This window comes from Dermacentor albipictus, chromosome 2 (genome assembly GCF_038994185.2).
Source record: "Dermacentor albipictus isolate Rhodes 1998 colony chromosome 2, USDA_Dalb.pri_finalv2, whole genome shotgun sequence".
NCBI classification, from domain to species: Eukaryota; Metazoa; Arthropoda; class Arachnida; order Ixodida; family Ixodidae; genus Dermacentor; species Dermacentor albipictus.
The window spans coordinates 15,918,304-15,937,069 of record NC_091822.1 but is presented as its reverse complement, the minus strand read 5'-3'; the positions used below and the strand labels follow the sequence as shown (position 1 = coordinate 15,937,069).

Sequence of the window (18,766 nt, the reverse complement as noted above, 5' to 3'; positions counted from 1 at the left end):
AGAACACAGGAGGAGCGCTAACTTTCAACAATTGATTTATTGCAGCTGGTGATTATATATATACTCTCTCGGATGCCACTGCAATAGAAAACACCGAAGTGTTTCTATTGCACTTTCTATTTCTAATGCACTTCATTTGCTGCGTAGCCTGTCGCCGAACGCGTAGAAATGGGAGAGTGGAATCTGGGGTAGAAGTTTTTTATTCTCCCTTCGCGTGCAACCGAATTCGGCAATCCACGCCTCCGCGCATTGCACTTGCTGAGCGGGACGCCATTTCCTAAAAGAAACCGGCGAAATAGCTCTCCGCGCAATTTCGACGGAAAATAGCAGCGACCGCTGCGACTGTGCGACTGTGCAACCAACCAGTTGGCCGCAGCCGAAAATCAGGGGGTCGGCACTGCGACTGCGATTTTCTTCGCAAACTACGGAAATCGCACTTCTGGTGCGACGAAAATCGCATCATGGGAAACAGGCTTCAGTTAACAAGTGCGTAATTTTCACGGCTGACATCCGCAGAGTGCTCATACCTTTGTGCTCGCTGTGTTCGTGCCGCTCTTGCATTGAAGCCGAGTGGCGAATCCCACTTCAGTCGCGCCTACAGCCGCGCTTGCTCACACCAGCGTTTTGACAGCGAGTGCCCGCGCTCGTTGGGTGTGACGAGTTCCTGCTTGCTTGTGCGCACTGATAACACGCTTTTTGATTCAATTAGTAAGCGAATGTCTGCAAGATTATGCGTTCGATAAAACTACTACCCTTACTTCGTATAGCTGTCTACTAATTTGCTATCGCAATCGATGCTTCGCCTTTCGGGTGATAGTGCAACTTTGTTTTTCTTTCGTATTTATAACTCTCACTCCTATTCACCGTTCCTTACTCATTCTCTTTGCTAATTCTTGGCCACGGTTACTTCAGATGCCCGCAAGGTAGCGAGGCAGTGACGGCGCCACACACCTCCCTCTTTTCCAAGTCTACTACGTTTTCTTTCTCTTGCAATTCAGCACCCTTATTTAGGTGTATGAATAAACAATGAATTAATCATAAACTAGGCTGGTAGTTATTAGCATGTGCCATTCCCGCCCCCACCCTTCTCGAAAAATTTTCCTTCTTCAATCAGTTGTATTGGCCGCGTTGCAGCAAGTACAGAAGCTGCACACCTTCAATAGAGCACAAGATAGATAACATGATGAAGCCATAACATTTATAGTAGTAAGGGTCTTTATTTTTAAAACTATAGGCTTTCGCTGAAGTTCATCTAGGCGATTTTAAACACGTCCACGCAAGGAGTTTTGACCTGACGCCGAACTGTCAACTTTCTCACTACTGCGGCGAGAGTACCACACAATTCGGTGCTCGCTAAGAAAAGTTTTTGATTTAGCAGCCACGTAGAGTGTTCTATGTGGTTTTAACGATTCCAATGGAAGGCAGGCGTGTTATTTTCAAGTAGTTCTTTCTCTTATCGCAGAGTCATGAAGCAATTTTCTCAGGCTAGCTGCTTCATAATGTAGATTTCATTAAGGGAATTCAGATGGCCGACACACCCCGACATGGCGGTACTCCGATTTTGACGTAGGAAAGCACTAGTCAAGAAGCGAGTGTGTGTCACCTCTGCTTGCTTCACGTTCAGTGTGGGATAGTTTACGTGTATGGCACTGTGATGCAGGCAACCCCGAGATCAGTAGTATCCCTTTTGGGGGTAAATGGGCGACTCCCGCGACAAGCGTTCCACAGCGCCACCGTATTCGGGCGACAGTCTCCCGAAGGGAAACTCGACGGTGTCGTTCGCGTCGAGCGGTGGCAGGCGAAGGCCCATGTTCTCGTCCGTCTCGGTGCTGTGGTAGTAGTCTGGATGGTGGTAGTACTGCCTCCTGTATCTAGTAACGAAAATACGACAGAGACAGGTGCAAAAGTTACAGCGGGAAAGATACGAAGACTGGCTAAATGCGCGACATGGAACCATTTGCTCGCACCAATAACTTGTGTCGTAGATGTCATGACCAATTGTATGTCAGAAAATGAAACGTGTAGCCTGTGAGGCTTTGCACGGTGCTCTCGTCATTTCACGACCAGTCCAGACGGCCACATTGGTCTTTCATCCACGGCGGCCGCACGAAGAAGCCATACTGAAGACCGCCAAGCTCAGCAAAGCACTTTACCGGCCACAAGGGGCATACCAGCAAAGTCGCGACCTACACAGACGAGACTAACTGCGTCCCCTGCGCGCTATTATTTCTTGCGCTCTTCTGGTTGCTGAGATTATCATGCTCCCTTCTAGCCTTTCTCAATCCCACAAACCTTGAAAGCGAACTCCAAGGCGAGTTTTATAGCAGCCACCGATTCCCTCTGGAACGATGGTTTCTTGCGCATTTCTTGGACGGTGCAATGAAGGTCGTTAATGAGCCTGATGAGAGAGTGTTTTCAAGCCATACACTCGATTTCAAAATGATGTCACAGTCTCTGTTTAACACCATGGGCAGTGGAAACAATACTCTCGCAACCTTGGCGCTACACAACGTGGATATAGAACCACGTGCTATATTTTTGCGTGCTGTCTACACAAATCGGCTTCATCATTTAAAGTTGTGTTATTTCTTCCACTTCGCACTAAATACAGTCAACGTAACTGAAATGATTATCACCGAATCATGTGTATATACCAAAATTCACTTAAGGACCCCAGTCACACTTTCTTTGGCAATACCTTACCTGCTTTGATAAAAGACGGCCCCAAAAGCACTTGAAGTGTCGTTATGGGTCCACGCAAATACGTATTGTGAATAACTAATAACAGCGGAGCCAGCATTTCTCGTTCGCGGTTTTGTTGTGCGTTCAGCGAAGTATATTAAAAAAATTTTAGACATGTGTGAAGAGCACCTTCCGGAATGTTGCGAAGCAAGCTCTCCTAGATTGGTTCCTGTCGTAGTTGAATACGATGGTGTCGTTATCCTCATTAGAAACTTAAACGTTTTCTTATCAAGTGGCTTCAAGGTGCAAACATGAAAGTATTGAAAAAAGTATGGCTGTTTACTCGTTCATATTTCGGTGTGAACTGTTCGCTCAGGCTTTGTAATCTGCTGTATTGTCTTGTGACTGAAAGGTGGGCAAAGTACTGTCGTTCATGAATGTGGTCCGGGCTATTCAGCACCAAACTTTAAAGTAACAAGATTAGTAGCATCCCTTGCAAGAGATCTTAACATGTGATATAATCTTGCCTGATTAACTTTCTTTAAGCTAATTCTGGTTTCACACTTCAACGCGGTTGCCGGAAGTCATTTTATTGTGAAAGACCGTGAACTTTATTTGTTATAATGAACTTTTAGTAGCTATAGACTCGTGATTTATTATTGATTGCTAATTAGTGGTTTTCTAAGGAATTTGAGTTGGTCTGCCATGAACTACTTTTTCTTCAGCTCAGTAAACTAAATATTGGCCCGAACGTACTTACAAGAATAAAACACTTTTTTTTCAACCGACAGCAATTTGTAACTGCTAATGAATGCGATTTTTCTCCCCGTCCTGTCAGTTCAGGTGTGCCCCAAGGTTCAGTCCTTGCGCCCATTTTTTCTCTATTGCATAAGCAACTTACCTGATTGTGTTAACTCCTCAATTAAACTATTCCTAGGCGACGGTGCAGAACGACATACCACGTTATTTTTTTCTAGTACTGACTCATCACGACAACAGTCTAACTTTAACAATATATTTACGTGCTTTATAGAAGTTCAGAGAAGTCGCTAGTACAAAAGCAAAACGAAACTGCGGTGAGGCCAAAAATTACGTCATCTTCTTCCTGCTCCTTTCTCATCGTCTTCCTCTCTTTTTATGCTTCCACGCCCTGTTCTCCCCTCCTAGGCAAAGCCTCCCGGGCGAGCCACTCCGGGTGCCTTTGGGTAAGGCGGGCAACGTGCGGAACTTTGGCGTTGGATAAACTGATGTACAAAGTCGGACACTGAATTTAAGCTCTCATTCAATGAACGTCGACATTGTCAAGTGTGGCGTACTAACTTGTAGTTCACTTTACTCGATTAGCTTTCGGCACCAGCCACGTTTTCGTATTGGAGCCCATAACAACACGTGGACGCCGGGAACATTAGTGACGTATCTGTGTCGACTATCACAGCGTGCTTTTGAGTCGTCCTCCGAGGCCAGCGTGCGCTCATGAGCAAGTCGGCGGGTGTCCTCTGCCTAACACAAAATTTCCGCGATTGAGCAGTCGTCATGGATGGCAAAAAAGGAATGTTGTTTCCACTGCATACCGAGGTGGGTGAGTGTACAGCAGGAAGAAGGAGCTGTAGCCAATCGTTTCGTGTTTCGCGGTATTGAAAGCAAAGATAACCAATGGCAGTACTTGGTCACTGTTATCGTGCTCTGAAGCAACGTGGTTTGATAGCATGTTGATCAGTGTACGTTTCATGTGCCTGCTCAAGCCATTGGTTTGAAGGTCATAATCTGTTAAGTGTAGTAAGTTAGTGGCAGACAAATAAACTAATTATTCCACTACATCGGGTGTAAATTTATGACAACAGTAACTCATTATCATGCGAGGAGGCCCGTGTCGGAGTGCGACTGAGTACAGCGAGAGAGCTGGGCTGCAGTGGGAGACATCGGGGCTGGCTGCTGCGCGTTCATGCGGTCGGCGTACACGACGGTTACTATTGAAGAACGTGGTCCCATGAAGTATATTGCGACATCTTCAAAAGCAGATTCTATCCACTGTGTAGGTTGACCAACCTACACACAGATTAGTGGTCTGTGACGGTAGCGAACAGGTGATTCAATGCGTACGCGCGAAACCGCTGCACGGCAAGGACTACTTCTAGGCATTCCTGTTCTGTCAAAGTATACTTGCGTACAGTCTTTCTTAAGGAGAAGCTTGCGTAGGCTGGGGTGTTTTTTGTTGTCAGAACGTAAAGCGACGACGCCACCGAGGTCGACATAATTTTATCTTTGTGAATTTGTGTTGGAGACGACGGATCGACGTATTGGTTGCGAAGTTATCAAAAACTTCATCTAGCAAAAAGTGGCAGCACTCTCCGGGGCCCGCTAAACGTAGTGTTTTTATATAAAATGCACTTCAGAGGGTGAACAACATCCGCAAATCCGCTAATGAGCCACCGGGAATACGAGCTCAGCCCTAAGCAGTTGGGAGGCTCTGCCACAGACTTAGGTGGTTTGAATAATTCAATGACCCCCACTTGATGCCATTCTTATTGCCAACACTAAAGTTTCGCGCTCGCCTCAACGGCACTTCTTTAGAACTAAGCACAAGACCAGCATATTGTTGTCCAATCCAGCAGAATATCCAGATGATTCTTGTGCTCGTGAAATGTGAAATGTGCGTCCAAAGATTGCTCATCGAAGTTCACCTACCTAATCAGAGAATCCGGCTCAGTCACACGGAACACAGACGAGTCGTCATACGCAAGGTAGGATGGCAGATCGAGCCAGTGTCCATCAAGACGGCCCTTCCGGAAGACTGCATGGAAAAGGATCATTCAGACCAAACCCTTCCCCGGAACATGACGCCGGGCAAGGACGACGAGAGGCGCACCGCGCGAGCCATAGCCCTAGCCCGGAAGCTGGAAGAGAACCCCACGGTCCCCTACGCGGACGCCTCGCTCCGAAAACACAGTGACCATGCAGCGGTGGTGGTTACATAAAAAAAAACAGGCTGATCGTCCTCGCGTCCTTGAAGACAACAGACTCCGCAGTTGCCGAAGAAGTGGCCATGGCCCTCGCAATCGCACAGCCGAGCGTAGACACCGTAGTCACCGGCTCAAAGACAGCCTACAGAAGCTTCCGCAGGGGGGTAATCTCCTCCGCGGCCCGAGCCATTCTAGCCAAGCACAAGCCTCCGGGAAGAGCCATAGAGCTCGTGTGGGTCCTGGCTCACTCGTAGGTAGCACGCAACGCCATCGCCGACTACCATGCCCGAGAAATGTCAATCCGGGCTGAGCACGAGCCGGAAGAGCTACCGCACCCGGTTACCAGCTTTCGGGACATTACCCGGATGTACCGAGAGGAAAGGTGCAGACTGCCAGAACCGCACCCCAAACTCACCAGGCAACAACAGACGATCCTGCCTCGAGTGCAGGCGGGATCGCGTGTGCATCCCTTACTGATGAACCGCATGTACCTTCCGGAATACGATATGGTCTGTCCTTTCTGCAGAAGAGAAAAGGGCACCCTGCCACACGTCTTGGCAGAGTGCACATAACTCAAGACCCCCCTCCTCCCCTTCCGACCAACACCCCCAATCCCCAACCCCTTGAGCGATGGGAGACCTTGTTATCCAGCCCTACCTACCGATTCAACTCGCACTGACGGACAGGGGCCAGGAGCCGCTGGTAGCATATGGGTCCCGTAACTAGGGAACCACTCCGTCTGGTGCGTGCGTGCACCACCTATTTATTTCGGGCCCAGTAAATGTTGCTTCATCATCATCCAAAAATTGCGATATCGTCAGGAGAGCGCATGCAAATCTCTCATTTCGAACCTCGCAGAATTATCTCCATGAATTCTCGGAATGTCACGGGTACATTGTATAATCCGATTGACGTGGCATTGAATTCGTATAGAACATCAGGAGTAACAAATGCCGTTTTTCTATTGTTTTCCGGTGCATCGGGATTTGCTAACAGCTTCGGTCCAATGACTCGCCCAATCTTGACATAACTGTTTCGCCAGCATCTCCCGCACTTGCTCGACAATGTTCGTGCACTCTGACGATGGCGCTCTGTAAGGTTTCTGCTTCTGGGACGCGCTGATGCATTATTAAATCAATGACGGATTCGGGATGATAGAATCGAAGGCGATTTACCAAATGAGAGCAGCATTCCGGGCAAGTTAGTAATCCATTACTCAAATGATTTTGTGCAACAAAAAAAACGACACGGGCGTACGAGAAGACGACACACCAAGCGCAAGTACAGCGCTTGGTGTGTCGTCTTCTCTTACGTCCGGGTCGTTTTCTGTTGCACAATATCATTTGCGTTTTACTGCTTTTTGAAAAATTTAACGGCTGCGAGTGTGCCGGAAGGAGATTTGGAAGTGGGTAACGCTCACATGGGCAGAGCGACTTGTTTATCATTTGGAGAAGATGCGATTGCCACGACGGAGAGGGGCTTGCACACTTGAAACAACAGTACCACTAGCGTCGCGGATCTTTCCGATGTGAGTAGGATAAGACTCATGCCACCTGGAAACTCTATGCCTGTCTTATGCCACTCCATCAAAACAGTAACGGTCCATACGCCAGTAGGCCCTTAAACTACAAGAACCTTGGAATGAAGGACTAAAGTATTCTTTTTCATACAGGCCAAATGAATCGGCTCAATTCTGGCATCACACATGGCAAGGTTGACGTTACCGGAACACGTAAATAGAATTCTAGCATACGCCAACGAAGGGGGAGCGACTGTATCCTCGGAAACACAAAAGACGCATACCCCGCAAGAGGAATTCTCAAAAAGCTCAGTCTAGAAACTACCATGAACCGGAAGTGCCGCACCTGTAGAACCAGCAGTCACACCACACTCCCGCAATAAGTATATGCCCAGAATAACGCCGTGCGTAGAGCGTGCAATAAGCGCGCATTCTGTCGGAAACACTTTGCTGCACAAAGACACGTCAACAGTGCAAACTCCAACAATGCACAACGTGCCACCATCCACTCCGCAGAAAGTGGCACCATGCTTCCAAGAAAACATTACTTTCAGTGCATGAAGGCGACATCAACACTGGCGGAAGTATATCTGTCGGTCGTTCCCAGTGGTCTTACTCCCACGGCCGCACCGACTAGCTTTGACAAATTGCGGGGCGATGGAGATCGCGGAGCGTGTGGCTGCGGCCTGGTGCTTGGACCAGAGGCCGCCGAGTGGTTCCCGGAGCCGGATTTGCTGGAAACTGCCGTCAGAAAGCGTGCGCGGCGGCTGCGCGACTCGTGTGTCCCGCAGGTCGCTAAAGAGGCTGGAATTACGAGGGCACTGGCTCGTGCTCAAATGAGTTGCATAATTGCGCGATATGGCCCGGAACACATCAGAACACTGGCAGAGGTCAAGGCAAAGACGGCTGTTCTAAGCATTCGCTCGTGCCGCAAGGCACTGGCTTTCGCACCTCACGGGCACCGTAGTTAGTCGACGGTTGTTGGGAGCCGAGCGCGAACGTCGGTTCGAATGCCACATGCTGGCCTATCCGCCGCATATTCTGTGGCTTTGCGCTTATGCAAATGTGCGGCAGTGCTGTATAACTTCGAACACCAAATTTAGGCTCTTCTTTCCAATTAGAAAATTGTACACGTATTCGGCTATCTCTCTCAGAACATGCCATACCATGTTTTCTTCGGACGTTCTGATGTTCGCTACCTTGCAATGCCTCAAAAGTATTTAACCTACTCCACACAAGTCTCGCCTGTAAGCTGTGCACTTTGAGCCAACGTCTACTCGGCGCGCTTCTTTATCGCGTTGGAATCGCGGAATGTTTCGGGATTTCCTCTAGAAAATGATCCCTAGTCGTCAGCGCGTCATCGTGGTTCTCGTGCCACATCTTAGCCGTATCAGTGAGCGAAAATACAACATTAGTGGGCTTAGCTGCTGAGTCCCATACGTTGCTTTTTCCGCACCCGCTTTAGTTATTCAGTCACTCGTCAACGTGCTCTCCCGAGGCGAAATTCCGTGGCTCTCACTAGTACTGGTACGAATGGGCAGGCGCTGCGCGCGCATAACATCGAAATACTGATCTTGGGGCATGCTCACTGGGGATGCGTTCTTTGGGCGTGCTTGAATGTGGATGCGTTCCGTGAATTGAGCGCACCTCCATTGCGTATACTAGTAATGGCACGAGAACCAGGGAGATTGCGAACAAGTTTTTCATTAGAATGACAAACGCGTGGCAGTAAGGGCGAGTTGGTATGTCATGACTTTTCGGGTTTGTAGCGCAGCTCAGAACGAGCAAAAAAGGAAGGTGGAAGCGCTAAGCGCTCACCCTGTACTCCGTTCTTATTCATTACCCGTTCCACCTTCCTTTTTTGCTCGTTCTGAGCTGCACTACAAGCCTAAAAAGTTATTAGAATGACGTTCGATATATGCTGGGGTTTTTCTTCCAGATCGCTGTTAGATTGTGAAATTTTGTTTCTTGGCAGCATGCGGTTGCTGCCACATTTTGCAACAAAACCACTATTTCGGCTAGAAGTGCTTTAGCCAATGTTATGAACAAAAAAAAACGCTAAATAACTTACAATGCATACATCTTCATCAACATCGGGCTTGTTAGGGCCAATGGGCAGGGGAATTTTCAGATGTCTATCTTAATCAAGGGTAAATGATACTTGTTAGACACTCGATTTTGGCCTGTTTAAAAGCGTTGTATCAAGCGCACAAAAAAGTTCTTCTTTCTTGTGGGAGGACCATAAACGGCAGAGCTGGCCTATTTTGAACAAGCGGGTGCCAATGCATGAGTGATGTGTATCGAAAGTTTGAAGTATCTAGGGTAATGAAGTGATTTGAACATGATTACTGAATTTTTATGCATCATACCTGGCATGTGGCTGCTGTTTCCTGATCTGGTTGCGGAACTGTGTGATGCCCGGCGTTTACAGTTCGTTGCAGAAGGAAGCATGCCATGCGTCACAGACAATAAAAGTTTCATCTCTGTAGCCTAATTACAACCTTTTAGAAAGTTCAGGCGTTTCATGGTAGCATACTGCCGTTATTAACTATATATCCCAATGTCGCACAGCAACTTATGTCATAGGAGGTCTCCTTGCAACCTCGATCTATGGGCCTCCTTCAGTATATTCAACCCAATATGTACCACATTTGTAAATAATAAACGCTCTTTTGACTGACAAAAGAAGAGTGTAGGGGGCAGCAAATTCAATTTCCGTAAAAATAGCGGGAATGTTTTGTGTAATACGTGCCGAAAAATTCGTGTTCTTGGTTTAAATAAAAGCGTTGTGAAGAATTACTGAACTCTAGTTTTCAACCTTATGTTCATGTGTCATATCACATTTGAAGTTGGTTTCTCCAGTGCACTCGGTGAACTAGACAAGGCACCTTGTTTTAATTTCCTGAAAATAAGGCGCATGCTCTGGCTAATAGGTACGCGAAGGTCAAAAGACGTGTGTCAATTGCGGAATTTCCAGTAAATTATGTAGGCACTGCTCCGGAGTTTATGAGCGTCTTGTTCCAGTGACTGAGAATTCATCCCATTGCCATGAGATAGCCACATGAGCCAGCATGATCAATATCAGTGAAAATGGGTAGAACATTATGGTAAATCTGTTTTCTAAAGTAAATACGTGTGGATGAAATATCACTTTTGCCAAACGTTCTAAAGTAACTGTTCGGAAGTGTAACGTTACAGTTATCAACTACGCTTTCCAATGTCACTCAGATGACTCTACGTTACACAAATCTTAGTTTAATAGAAATAGGGAGCATCTTTAATGCAACATGTCACGACATTTTAATGTTTTTGGCCTCATTAGGAATTTTGAAAATGAGCCTTGTACCCCTCCCCCTCCCTTTTATCTTGCAATTTATTGGCGTTATACAAATTTTGCCCTGTGTTCTTGATTAATTAGATAAGGCATTTGTTTACGTCTGCTGAGAGTAAGGGTGATGATGAGTGAGGGTAAGGGGATTGGATGATGCGTAGGCAAAGCGCAAAATAGCCATTGCAATAAATTACGTATGCACGATTTCCGGAGCATTATGAGTGTGTTTTACGAGCAGTGGAAAATTCAGCCCGCTGCCATGACTGAACTAAAAACGCCACCAAGATCAAATTTAGTGAGGATGTAGAGAAAGCTCTGGAAAATTAGGGCGCTAAATAAAATGTCTGTGTATTAAATACAACATAAAATACAAAAATCCTTCAACATGTGCTCCAACGCGTCATGTGAAAATCTGACTCTCCGTTTCCAGCGTCCCGAGAAAACCCTAATTAACAGAAATATTCAATATGGTGATAATAAGAGGTAGGTTATGAGCAGGCGAAATTGAAAGAATTAGGTTAATCAGGTCCTTTCCGATATATTACGTAATCCGAGCACACACTATTGGCTTTTACGAGCGGCGCAAATTTTTGAACTAAACCTTGGCGTCAGTACAAATGGCACCAAGACCAAATCCAGAAACAATGGGTGGACCACCAATGCAAATCTGTGGGCGAAATTTAATGCCTGAGGATAAAATAGAGCTTTTAGAAAAAAAATTCTACAGCAAGTGTTCATAAGTGTCACGCTGCCGTTATCAGCTACATTAAGCAATGTCCCGACAGGACTCGGCGCTACACAATCTTTATGCTTAGCAGAATATCGGGGCATCTTAATTGCAATGCATATTGAAATTTTAACGTTAGTGGCTTATTTAGGAGCGTTACGAATAAATCTCGAACACCAATTTTTTCGGTTTTCCATGAGTTATACGGCGTTCACTCGATGTTCTCGCTGCAGTAAACGAGCTGCCTTGTTTCTGCTTGGTGAAAGTAAGGGCAAAGGATGATGTGCACGCAAAGTTCAATGAGGGTGGATTGACTGGGGTTTTTGCAATAAATTGTGCATGCAAGCACTTCAGAGCGATATGAGCGCGTTTTACGAGTGGCGCAAAATTTAGCCTGCTGCGATGATATAATTAAGAACGCCATTAGGATCAAAATTACTTAACATGTTGGTAAAACTAGGGCAAATTAGTATACGAAGCGAAATGTTTCCGCCCCATTAAACGTCTGTAAAAGTTTTTTTCTGTGTGTGCTTAAAAGCGCTGTGTGACGACTTTCTGCTATGTTTTCCAGTGTCTCGAGTGAAGTGTGCGTTACACATAGTTAAATATTCGTAGAAATAATGGGTCCTTATTGGCCATGTGTGGCCAAAGCTGATATTGTTTCGGTTCATTACATCCTTTGCGATAAATTGTGTAATCGGAGCATATGATGAGGATGATGTATAGGGTTTTGCGGCGCAAGGGCCAGCCATGGCCAAAGAGCGCCAAGCAATGGTGTTATGTTCACGGTGATGAAAATAACAACAAAGGGTAAGGTGGCTGTCTATGACGAGATAGCGTAGCTGTATAGAGGCATAAGGCCAGAAGGAAGATATGAACATGTTAACATAATGAAATTGCTTGTGAGGCGTGCTGTTAAACTAAAAGTTATACCATGAAGGTGTGAAATATAAAAAAGTATACATGCCAGTAGCACTACTCCCTCAACGTGGTCCTTAAGTGAAAGGGCCCGGAGGCAAGTGCTGTGCAAAGCGCTGCTTTCGCAGCCGGAGCCTCTGATTAGAGTGATGAGAGACCGTGCTACGAAACTTGTGGGCCTAGTATTTGTAATGTGTCAACATCCCGTAAAAATTTAAAAAGTGTCTTGGGGTTAAAAAGCGGGTCAGCACCAAGGAACATACCCAGGTGTAAAGGGACATGCTGTCTGTAGGGTAGAGGGAAGTGTTTTTTTTCGTTGAGATTCCGCTTTCCGACAACCCAGCAGGACATGATGGACGGTCAGTGTCGCGCCACATTTACAGCAGGTTGGAGCTTCGCTACTGGCCAATAGATAAGAGTGTGTGCCTTAGGCATGGCCTATCCTAAGGCGGCAGAAAGTGACCTCAGTTCGCTGTGTTTTTGTTACTGGTGCATAATTTCTGAAGTGTGGTTTAATTAAATGGAGCTTATAAGAACATCCACCGTCCCACATCTGTTGCCAATGCCTTCTAAGTTTTTTGCCCAAAAATAGCTTTAGGTCTGAAGGTGGGATACTTTGGAAGAGTTGCCTGCTTTTGTTGTAACGGATTTGGCAATTTCATCAGCAAGCGTGTTGCCGTCGATGCCTTTGCGCCCCCCCAAAATTAAAAATTAAATTATGGGGTTTTAAAGTGCCAAAACCACCTTCTGATTATGAGGCACGCCATAGTGAAGGACTCCGGAAATTTCGACCAGCTGGGGGTTCTTTAACGTGCCCCGAAATCTAAGTACACGGGTGCTTTCGCATTTCGCCCCCATCTAAATGCGGCCGCCGTGGCCCGGAGCCTTTGCGCCCAGGCATCCAACATGATGTGCTGATTAGACGAATATAGCTTGCACAGGAGTCAATATAGATTAGTGAGCAGGCCCGTACCCAGGATTTTTTTTCGGTGGTGGGGGGGCAACCCAGAGTAACTTTTCTATCAAATTAAAGGGGGAGGTTACCTCTACTAGTACAAATTTGAATAGCGCCCACCATTCGCCAAAAAGACGCGCAAACGCGCGAAAGAGAAATGAAATAAGGCGTATCTCACAGAGACGTGTGTGAGGTACACATCTCCTTTACTTGGCGAACAAGGAACCACGTCAAATAGACTTGCGCAGGAAAGAAGTGCAGGAAGAACACTGCCAAGAACAAGCAAACAAGCGAAAGCGTAAAATAAAGAGTACTTTAGTACAATACAACTAAAAAAAAACAGCAGTTTGCAACCAAGGCGCATGAACTGCACGGGGTGGTCTTACTGCGCCAGCCACTCACAGAAGCAAACAAAATCGTCGTCATGCGGTTTTTTTCAGAATGGCGTCGTACTTATTACCTCCGGAGCATCTGCTGTTCTTGAAGAGTCTTTTCATCGGCGGAAGCAACGAGGTGAGCAACAGACATGGACAAAGTACATGGAGTCTGAGCATTTCACTCTTCAAAATTGTGCGGTACAGTTAATTTCACCGCTTAACCCGTTTCACTCATGAAACTTCCCTGCCAATTGAAGTGAAACTTAACAATTAATAGTTTCAGAGAAACAAGCATTTTATTACAATTCGATGAAGAATTCGACTTTCGCCATTCGACTATAATAGGCGAGAGAGAGCGCATAAAATTATGCGCTAATAATTTTTTTTTTGGTTACCACTTTATTTAGTTAACAGGAACTGTTTGAAGTACGAATTATTGGCGACTTAGGGAGGAACGGTGCTGACGGTTATGAGGGCGTGGCCGGGGCTTCACTGCACATTTAAGTTGTATCCGACTACAGTGGCGTTTTTTTGAATTAGTTCTGGAAGAATTATATATATATTTGCGGAACAATCACAGTTCTTTTGGATCCCTCGTTTACTGCTCTACCAAGTGCCAAAACCTACTCGTATTGTTATTTGGGAAGTTGCGTAACGATGCGTGGCCGATAATCCGGTACAACCGCGTAGAGCCAGGATGCTGCGGTTCTAGCCGGACTGCGCCCGTCGCAGAAGGTTACAAAAACACCTACATAAGCACAGCAGAGAAGTGGATACGTCAAGCGGCTTGACTGATAACTGTAGAAGCGTTATTCAACACACACGGAATTGTTCTCCACTTCCGGCAGGGTTTTATCTACTTCCTTTTTAAATAAAAAGATGCTGATCCATAAATATTTTCATAAATAACGATGAAATTGGGTAATTTTCACTTTTATTTCCTGTTGGGCTGTCGCCTTAGCTCTCTCCCTTATTAGATCGCTTAATTTTTCAACTCCTTGCGACTATTGTTTCCAGTTGCCAATTTCGCACGAAAAGTGCTGTACAATAAGGGAAATACCAGATGAGGTAATGGGTGACAGTCATATTGCTTATGCGTTTAAGGGTTATTGCAGGGTTTGATTATGGACGCTGTCTCGCATTATTTTATTTTTCACCTTGTCTAACCGATATCATGGGTATATGGTTTTGACGATCTGTCAGCGTCGCAGTGAACCATCACTCGAGAAAATAATGAAGCAAAAGGAATAGTTAAACACAACTGGCGTTTTCTCCGGCCGCAACTCGTTTCTCGAGCATAGAGACGAGCTGATCGCGAACCGAATACCTTTCCTAGTTCTTGGATCAGTCTAAACAATGAAGGTTGAACTAACGAAGCAACAGCGATGTACGTTACTGTTGAATAGATAATGACAACTGAATGCATCTCGAGTTAATCGCGTAGACACCGAATCGGTGAGGAAACTGGCCTCCACAGCCCAGGAGATGCCGATAACTACTGCCATCCAAAAGGAGTGAAATAGGCAGCATATTGTTCAACGTCGAAAAGCTGTCAAGTCTCAACATTGATTTGGCAGCGCTTAAGGAATGTGTGTGAGGAATGGTGGCGTGGGCGGGGAGGGCTATGTCGGTTAATTTCGGGGGGGGGGGGGTAGGGGGGGTCCCCCCTCCGGGTACGTGCCTGTTAGTGAGTATGGAGTGCTTGAGGTTCTTGAGTGACATCAAAAATTTTACGACAGATAGGGAGTCTGTAAATACAATGGCTTTCTGTAGTTTTGTTTACATGATTTGTTGAACAGCAGACAGTATTGTGAAAGCCTCTGCGGTGAAGATGCTTGTTTCCGGGTGCATAACGTTGGATTCGTAGAACGATGGGCTGACAGGTGCATACAAAACGCCAGCGTGTGACTTCGAAGCATCAGTGTAAAATTCTGTGTACGGGTACTTGTGCTGTAGTTCTAAGAAATGCATCCTAATGTGTGCCTATGGTGCATGTTCTGTGACCTCTGCGAGCGGTGTATCGCATTCTATGTGCTGCTACTGCCACGGCGGCAATGGCTTCGCTGGGACCGCGAGGTTTAGCTGAAGAGTCGGAACTTCCATTTCCTCAGAAGGTTTTCTTATGCGCAGAGAAATTGTTGCTCTAGCTGCAGGGCGATTATCAAACAGCTTTGCACATGTGAGGTCGTTTATGGTTTCGCAACACGGATGGTCGCGGTTCGCGTTAACTTTCAGAAAGTAAAGAAACTGCAGTACGACCTCTGAAGATGAAGCAATCACTCGTTGGCTTCAACGTAGGGACTCTCTACAGGACTCGTCCTGAAGGCACTGGTAGCCAGGCGGATACCTAGATGAATAGGGTCAAGAATCATTAAGGCGCTTGGGGTGGCAGACTGGTAAACCACGGCCCCGTAGTCTAGGCGTGTATGATAAGTCTTTTGCACACATTCATGAGGCATTTCCTGTCACTGCCCCATGTTGCATGCGACAAGATTTTCAGAATGTTTATTGTTTTTAGGCATTTGTGCTTAAGATATCTGAGGTGTGGAATGAAAGTAAATTTTTATCCAGGGTTTTGCCCCAAAATTTGTGTTCTGTGTTTAAAGGTATGCGCTGTCCATTTAAGTCCATATTGTTATCTGCGGTCAGGCCTCCCTTTCGTGTGAATAGAACACATGAGCCTTTATTGGGTTTTACTTTAGAGCCATTTTCTCTGGCCCATTTAGACACTTTGTTCAGTCCAATTTGGATGTGTCGTTCACAGATTGCGAGGTTACATGACTTGAAGCCGATCTCTACATCATCTACATACAGACAATAGAACACCCCGTGTGGTATTGCTGAACGCAAGGAGTTCATTTTTATGATGAAAAGCACAGAGTTGAGTAGGCCTCCCTGCGGCACCACAGTTTCCTGTGTATAGGGTCCGGACAGAGTATTCTCAACTCTAACGCGGAACGTGCGATTTGATAAGTAGCTTTTAATTATGTTAAGCATGTTCCCACGAATACCAATTTCTGAAAGATCTCGTAATATTCCAAACCGCCATGTTGCTTCATATGCTTTTTCCATGTCGAGGAAGACTGACAGAAAAGCTGCTTCTGTATTAGAACATCACGAATATTTGCTTCTATGCGAACAAGACTGTCTGTTGTAGAACGGCCTTCTCTAAAGCGGCATTGATAAGGACTGAGCAGTTTGTGATCTTCAAGGGGATGTAAAAGCCTGCGGTTTATCATTTTTTCATAAAGTTTGCAAAGACAACTTATTAAAGCAATGGGAAGGTAACTTTCCACTGAGGATGGATGTTTACCTTGTTTTAGAATGTGTACTACGATGGCTTCTCTCCATACCAGTAGAAGGTACCCAGTCGCCCAAATAGTGTTAAAGAGGGACAGCAGAGCCATTTGAGCGTCAGAGTCAAGATGCTTTATAATCTCATACATAATACGGTAGGCTCCGGGAGCAGAGCTTTGACAACTATTTAAGGATGCTCTGAATTCCGTAACACTGAATGGACGGTTGTAAGGTTTGTTCTCACCACACTTTCTATTCAATGGCTTTCTTTCTGCTGGTTATATTAGTTTAAGGAAATACTCCGAATAATGTTCGGAGCTGGACACATGCTCGAAATGCTGTCCAAGGGCGTTCGCCTGGTTTTCAAGGTGATTGCCTCGGACATCGACCAAAAGCAGGAGGTAAGGTTGCTGGCCTACTAATTTTTGCGACCGATTTTATACTTTTCCTTCTTGTTTGTTGGAGTCACTGCCAGAGACGTATTTTTCCCAGCTTTCCATTTTAGCTGTGCGCCGTGTTCGTCTTCCTTGGGACTTTATGTGTTTGAAGTTAATGTGGTTCTCAGTTGTCGGAGACTGGAGCAGCCGGTCGCAAGCATTATTGTGTTTTTTTCGTGCATTCCTGCAATCCTCGTTCCACAATGGCACTCGCTTTTTCTTCGGAGCCCCATTAGTCTGTTGGATGCACTCCAATGCGGCGTCAATCATAAAAGCGGTAAAATAAGCAACTGCATCGTTTATATTAGGATCGTTAGGAGCGTTTCGAGGCTTATACGTCATCGTCTTAAATTTTTTCCAGTCTGCAGATGCAATTTTCCATCGAGGGGCGTGTGGGGAAGGATCATGCTCTTTGTAGATTTGAGGCACACAGGAAAATGGTCGCTGCCGTAAGGGTTCTGAATAACATTCCATTCTAAACAGGGTACTAAGGTCGGGGATGGTACGCCTAAGTCTATGGAACTGTATGTGTTATGTGCAAGGCTGTAAATGTTGGTTGTTTCCTATTTAGCACGCAGGCTCCTGGGGAAAACAGGATTTGTTCTATTATTCGGCCTCTTGCATCGCATCGAGAATCCCCCCAAAGAGGATCGTGTGCATTGAAATCCCCAACCAATGTGCACGGATCTGGTAGGGCATCTATAAATTTCTCAAGTTCTGTTCTATGGAGCCGAAAGTTTGGCGGTATCTTGAGACAACAAATGCTAATTAGTTGTTGATACAGTAATTGGCCCGAATCGCAACGGCCTCAAGATGTGTTTGAAATTGTGGATCATTGCATGCAATGGACTTAGCTATTATTGGTACACCGCCCGACGAGGTGTTGGCACCGTCACGGTCCTGGCAGAAAATGGCGAATTGCGACAGAAAACCTGACTGTGTTGGTTATAGTGATGTCTCTTGAACACAAAACACCTTGGGATTATATTTATGTGAAAGTTCTCTGACGTCGTCGAGGTTGTGGAGGAGACCTCTAACGTTCCAACGTAATATTGGTGTATCCATGTTATGAATATGTGCTGTGTGCTTAAGAGAGAGAAACTACTTTAGCCCGCAGGGTCCTTTCCAGGCCCCGTGATGCGGGTTTTGTCCTTTTTGGCGCGCTCCTAAGAACTGCGCCGATCCTTCGGCGCCTGGGACGCCGACGCACTTTGCGATGAAATCATCGCCTCCGTCGAGGCGTTGGATGTCCGCTCGCGGGTGTTTCAGCCTTTTTTCCACGTGCAGAGGCCCTTGAAACACTACAGCCTGCAGACCCTGAGGGCTGCTGGCTCTAGTTGGGCGGCGGAACAGCACTAGCTGGTCCCGTAATGCAGGAGAGTGGCGATGCCTCCGGTCCACTCTGGGTGGTCCCAACGGCCGCCGAGCACCGTTGTGGCCGTGCCCCAAGCCGCACCACTTCGGAAAATGTAGGTCCCTGTGCCATAGAGAGACGCCTCCACGCTTCTTTGAACGAGACGTTTTCTTTTACTTTAAGGGTTATGGTTTCTTTTCCTTCTTCCA

General features: G+C 46.2%; 1 protein-coding gene across 9 annotated transcripts in view; it reads right to left on the bottom strand.

Annotated features, from left to right (window-relative positions):
- Positions 1 to 1,212: 1,212 nt before the first annotated feature.
- Positions 1,213 to 18,766, bottom strand: part of LOC135910875 (testis-specific serine/threonine-protein kinase 1-like) — a 371,556-nt gene continuing 354,002 nt past the window's right edge. For 6 of the 9 annotated variants that reach the window (XM_065442939.2, XM_065442940.2, XM_065442942.2 and 3 more), the window contains 3 exons: positions 9,531 to 9,568; positions 5,368 to 5,473; positions 1,213 to 1,871 (listed from right to left, as the gene is read on the bottom strand). In XM_065442939.2, coding sequence (XP_065299011.1) covers positions 1,673 to 1,871; positions 5,368 to 5,473; positions 9,531 to 9,568 — 343 coding nt within the window. In that variant the 3' untranslated portion in view covers positions 1,213 to 1,672. The remainder of the gene's footprint in view (positions 1,872 to 5,367; positions 5,474 to 9,530; positions 9,569 to 18,766) is intronic. The other 3 variants (XM_065442944.2, XM_065442945.2, XR_010567145.2) reach the window with 2 other exon arrangements.